The following is a 6364-nucleotide window of genomic DNA, read 5'->3' as shown; positions in this document are numbered from 1 at the left end:
TTACACATGATGTGTTTTATGTTGACAAGATAAAGGTTGTCTCCCAATGCTCATGGCTTTTATAGCTTTACACATGATGTGTTTTATGTTGACAAGATAAAGGTTGTCTCCCAATGCTCATGGCTTTTATAGCTTTACACATGATGTGTTTTATGTTGACAAGATAAAGGTTGTCTCCCAATGCTCATGGCTTTTATATCTTTACACATGATGTGTTTTATGTTGACAAGATAAAGGTTGTCTCCCAATGCTCATGGCTTTTATATCTTTACACATGATGTGTTTTACATTGACAAAACTAAACACCATTAGAAGGTAAGAGCCTATGAGCATATGTGTCTTTGATTTCCTTAAACATGGTATTGGAAGCCAAAGTGTATGTAATGTGGAATGTATGTGAAAAACTTGTCAAGATGCCTGGTTTAAAATTGACTTTTCCATCCATTGCAGAAGCTTGTTACAACAAATCTTGTGGTACTGTGAAAAATAATGCATAATTTTGGCCATCAGACTAAGCACAATCAGCAAGTGTGGATAACCTCAGTATGCATAATGTTTCAGGCTTAACAGTTAATTCTTTCAAACAAAAGAACCTTACAAGAATTGTTTGGTTTTAAATTACTTAATTCTATGTAAACTTACCTGTAGGTGATTCTTGTAGATATATACAGGATTTGAAAACTGTGTTTTCTGACCCACAGATTCACTGAAGATGATGATCTGTTCAAAAAGGAAAACTTGCCTTTCCTTTATCTTTCCTCCTGATGCTGGTTCTACCACAAGGAGACTACCTTGAAGTAACAGCTTCCCCTGTGCTGTGATTTTACCCTGTACAAAGAAATGATTCATTTTACCATTAAATGTGGATCCACATGTAAAGTGCTAATCATATGTAATGTCTCAATGTTTCCTGAAAAAGAAATAAAAGTTAATAAAATGTATACAGAACTGGTAAAAGAGTATTGGTCAGTTAAAAAGTATACAGGTACAAAAAAGGAATACTTGTCACATGAAAGGAATGGTGGTTTAAAAATAACAGTACAAAACTGACAGATTGTTGTTGTTGTTGTCTGGTATTAAGCACAAAGGGCTATCTGTGCTCTGCCCACCATGCGTATCGAAGCCCAGTTTCTAGCTGTACAAGTCCGCAAACAAACCACTGTGCCACTGGGGGGCTTGACAGATGAAATGGAGCTCAAATAAAATGAACACACGATTGTTATAAGGAATACACGTAAAAAATAATACATGTTAAGAAGCACATAACTGACAAAAAGTGTCTGGTCTGATATAACAATACAAGTTTCAAAAAAGTAGTAATGGTAGAAATGAGAAAAAAATTATATATTTAATAAAAGGATTAAAGTAAAACACACTTGGAAAAAAAAAAGGTTTACAGGTTTGCTAAAATGAGTACAACTCTAATTAGAGGAACAAAAATTTGTTAAGAAGTACAATGAATGTACATGACCTACCAAAATAATACAGGTCTGATAAAAGGAGTAAATGACCGATAAAAAGTATAGGTAGAAAAGAATCTGATTTAAGAAATACTAGTCTAATAAAAAATGGCAAAATGCTTTTGTATTTTTTAAGGCATGTTGAAAGAAACTTAATTATTTTCAGTGGAAAAATTAGTTTTAAAGAAATATTTGATGTTTTGAAACTAGAAAATAAATGCTAACTTGTTTTAAAATCTGTACAAAAAAAAAGCCAATGTATATTTACATCAAAGCCCTGTAAGCGTCCCACATTCATCATATCATTAGCAGCTTTAGGTACCACATGCATAATATGGACGGCCTTTTTTAACTCTTCTGCCTCTTTCTGAAGACCAGCCTTTTCTGTGTATTTCAAAATGTCCTGAAATATATAGATAAATAATCCAATGGAAAAGAGCAATATGTTTTAATAAATTTAAACCTTGAGATACAACCATTTATTGTATAGTTGACATAGAGAATTTTTTAAGCTCGAATGAAAACAATTCAACAATATTTTCCATGAACGTCTTCTTTAACTAGAATTGTGATAACATTTGTAGCTCTACTTTAGCAAGAAAACCAACACTAGATGCAGTTTTAAACCCATAATGAAGAACAGTCATTGCAACATGTCTACTAACCATCACATCTTACAAAAAATACTTAAAACAAGAGAAAAGTAGACATGACCTAAACTACAAGTAAGTGTAAAAGTGAATCATAAAGTGTAATAGACATAACCTAAACTACAAATTAGTGTAAAAGTGGATCATAAAATGTAGTAGATATGGTCTAAATTACAAGTAAGTAGGGAATCATAAAGTGTAATAGACATAACCTAAACTACAAATTAGTGTAAAAGTGGATCATAAAATGTAGTAGATATGGTCTAAACTACAAATTAGTGTAAAAGTGGATCATAAAATGTAGTAGATATGGTCTAAACTACAAGTAAGTGTAAAAGTGAATCATAAAGTGTAGTAGCTATGATCAAAAATATAAGTTCCAATATTAAAACTAAATGAACTTTGTACAACATAAGAAGTATTCCATTACTTAAAAATGTATATGACTTAGTGGATTAGTGTGCAGAAGAACATATTCCATAGCTTTAACAAGGGTTCAAACTAATCCCTCATATTTTTCTTACCTTCAGCATAAGTTGATACTTCATCACCCTCTGGACAGGTTTTATTAATAGATCAGGCAGTTGGAGCTTGTGACCAAGCTTCTGTCGTAATTCCTGAGAGAGTTAAAATGCTTTTTTATACTTATAATAATATATGTTTTTATTTCAAATTAGAATATTTCTCTCTTACACAAAATCAATTCAAAAGAAATGTTTCAAATACTACAAGTTTTTACATAAAATATTAAATTGAAATCACTGTAAGGCATACATTATTTCTAATCTTAATAAATTAATTTACTGTGAATAAGTTGAATCTTACCTCAAAGTAAGTATCAATGTACTCTGAGACAATATACTCAGACTTGGGTTTATTCTGGCAGTAGACAACATACATGTGCAACCTTCTCTCATACCGACGAAATAATGGACCAAGTCTTCCTGGTTCTGTGGCACATTTCTGTAACTCCCCATGAAATGTGCTGTAAAAATTAATAGTATTGTAAACACAAATATCATGTACACTGTAGTATAAAACTAATGCCCTATAAATAGATGTGATGTGCACATTAGTACAAAAATGCTATGTAAACACAGTATCACAAAGCTAATACTGTAAACACTGATGGCTTAGAAATAATATAAAATTAATGTTGTAACTACAGTATATCACACAAATGATAGTATTACCACAAGTATTATATAAAACGTCATAGAAAGAGGTTACTTTGGTGACAGATATGCAAACACCTGTACCACAAGTATGTAAACACTTGTAAAAGTAGTTCTATAACAGAACTATTTCAACTATGTGCAGGTATAACCAGCATCAGAAAAAGTATTACTTTAACTGCTGGCTTGTAAACAAATATAATCAGTAAATAATTAATTCTGTGTTTTCTCCTCCCTTTATTAGTATGAAGAATCTTTGAAATTTCTGTACTTACTTTCAGTTCAGTTTGGATGTTCAAAGTTCTTAAGTAAACACATCTTCAACTTGTTTCTTTCTAGCTAGCCTGATACCTCATTCACTAATTAGCAATTAATCAAGTTTCTTGCAGGGAAGATAGCAAGAGATGTCTAGGAATAGAAGACTGCCTTTTCTATCAAATCTACATACTTTCAGATTAAAACTAAATCTCTGTTGTTGTTGATACAGATGTAAATTTATCTTTAACTATTTATCGAATCTACTGGCCAAATTATAACTACCACCTCAAAAGAAATATGTTTTTTTTTATTTTGCACAAAGCTACACGAGGGCTATCTGCGCTAGCCATCCCTAACTTAGCAGTGAAAGACAAGAGGGAGGGCAGCTAGTCATCACCACCCACCTCCATCTCTCGGGCTACTCTTTTACCAATGAATAGTGGGATTGACCATCACATTATAACTCCCCACGGCTGAAAAGTGAGCACGTTTGGTGGGATGGGCATTCAAACCCACGACCCTCAGATTGCAAGTTTGAGTGCTCTAACCACCTGGCCATGCCGAGGCAAACACTTATGATCTCCTAACAAAAATTATTCAGGTGTTTCAGTATAAATGTTTCCTTACTTTCTGTGCCATTCATAGATAGCTTCAATGTTTCCAAAAACTATTTTGTCCTTTCCATTCTTCAGGTCATCTGGTACTGATACTTCACCAGACTTCATAAGTACTATGTAACCCTGAATAAAAAGATATATAACCAATGTTGTAAATTAACTGACCTAAGTAAAATCTCTGAAGGCTGTACAAACACACTTTTCAGTTTATTACATTTAAGTGCTTTGAAAAGAGAGAGTGAAAAAAAAAATCTACCTCTACAATGCTTCTTAGATCTTTCACATAGTCTTCTTCTGTATCAATGAGCTCCTGGATCACATACCTGCATAGAGTTAATTACTTTGAACTATGCATACTTTACACATTTTTTGATTAATACTCAGTAAAAATACATTTTATACCATTCTGTAACACATGAGCTTCATGATGTCACAAGGAAATAGGACAATAATTTTTACCACACTTATCCTCATTGTTAAAAACAATTTGATAAATATAATTTTCAAGATATAATAATTCCAAACAATGTTTTTGCCTTTACAGTAAAAAAAAAATTCACTAATAACAGTTTAATACTTTTGGGTTTATTTTCTATAATCACTTACTCTTCCAAATAAACTGGACTTAGAACGTGTAGTTAGAGAAAGTTTCTAAAAATGATCAACTGAAACAAAAATGTGTAACACCACTACATAAACATCAAAATAAAGCATAAAAAGAAAAAAACCAGCATGAAGTTCATAAAGAGAATGTAATGGATTAATACCATCAGAAGTGTGTGAAAAAACTATGACCTACTAGAAACAGGCTATGTAAGTGTTCAAACCCATAAGATATGTGTAAAAGAAGCTACGAGCCTATTTGCAATAGACTAAGTATGCAATCAATCTTAAAATCAATATGTAAAAAAACTATGTATTAAGGGTTAAAATGTAACTTTTTTTAATACTTGCATTTTTTTGACAAGTTCAACAAAAATCATCTGACAAAATCAAGAAACATTAATTTTGAAGACTAATACTTGTACCATTAAAACACACCACTCCAGTACACATTAGTAATAGATCATCAATAGTTAACACACCACAGCACATCAAAGTTTGGTAACACATCAGTGCTTTATAGCAAACAGTTTTACTCAAATATATCACACTTTGAATTGAAGGTAGCATTGGTCTCACCAGAGAGTGATGAATTTGTTCAAGAAAACCATGACTGGAAACAAATGATGCTCCTAAGAACATGATCACACTAAGTTTAACATTTAGTTTTACATCTATATGGTACAGTCATTGGCCTTTTTATTTACAGCCTTGACATCCACAATCTGCATACAGGTGGTGCTTTGTATCAAACACATCCATTAACAATGCTATTCCAACAAGCTAAAATGTATATTCTTTAATTTATTTCAATTATTTTTGTGTTTGAGACTCTGTCACCCAAATGTCATAATATTCTTGTGACATCAATAACTACAGCACATTTACATTATCTCCACTTTTTATAATAATTTGAATTTTCTAAGTTTTTGCACACTATAAAGTTGTTAAAAATGCAATTGAGAGCTTGCAATTTAAAATACGAAATCAATGGGAAAGAAAAACATAATTCTAATTCTTAATATAGATGATATGAACTCGCTTCTAATTGATAGCATAAATATTTGGGTTACTTTATACACATGGCAAGTCTTAGTAAAATAAGCCCCTCACTGACACATTAATAGGGAACCTAATTTCTATATGAAAATTTAAAAATACATTCACACTATACGAGTATTCAAGTGCAAAATTCAACCCTTGTGAACTACAGAGAGAGAGCCTGTGTAAGTTATCAATCTCATGAGATACCAGTAAAACAGCTGTGACACAGTAGAAAAACTTTTCATAAGTGATAAATCTCAGAGAGAAGTACATAAAACTGCTATAATCTACCAGAAAGAAAGAGGTTGCACAGGTGATCAGCTTTCAGAAAGATGTAAACTAGTTGATAGATGCAGTGCCAAGCAATTGTCCCTCAAAGAATCTGTGGAGCAGTTGTGAGCTAGAACCTGTGTAAGTTATAAATCCCACAAGAGATACGTAAAACAGTTGTGATTCAATAAAAAATACACAAATAGAAAGTAATAATCCCTTGAGGAATCTATAAAAAAAATTTTAACTTATGAGTAACAAGCTATGTAAATGATCAAGCCTCAAAG

General features: G+C 31.9%; 1 protein-coding gene across 1 annotated transcript in view; it reads right to left on the bottom strand.

Moving 5' to 3' along the window:
* The window catches only part of LOC106461219 (triple functional domain protein-like), a 251610-nt gene that overhangs the window by 5875 nt on the left and 239371 nt on the right, over window positions 1–6364 (bottom strand). The window contains exons 43-48 of the mRNA XM_022388075.1: window positions 4417–4483; window positions 4171–4283; window positions 2936–3095; window positions 2635–2727; window positions 1729–1863; window positions 643–828 (exon numbers count right to left, since the gene is read on the bottom strand). Coding sequence (XP_022243783.1) covers window positions 643–828; window positions 1729–1863; window positions 2635–2727; window positions 2936–3095; window positions 4171–4283; window positions 4417–4483 — 754 coding nt within the window. The remainder of the gene's footprint in view (window positions 1–642; window positions 829–1728; window positions 1864–2634; window positions 2728–2935; window positions 3096–4170; window positions 4284–4416; window positions 4484–6364) is intronic.

This window comes from Limulus polyphemus, unplaced genomic scaffold (genome assembly GCF_000517525.1).
Source record: "Limulus polyphemus unplaced genomic scaffold, Limulus_polyphemus-2.1.2 Scaffold916, whole genome shotgun sequence".
In the NCBI taxonomy this organism is placed as follows: Eukaryota; Metazoa; Arthropoda; class Merostomata; order Xiphosura; family Limulidae; genus Limulus; species Limulus polyphemus.
Note: the sequence above shows the minus strand (reverse complement) of the source record. Positions and strands in the feature narration are given on the sequence as shown.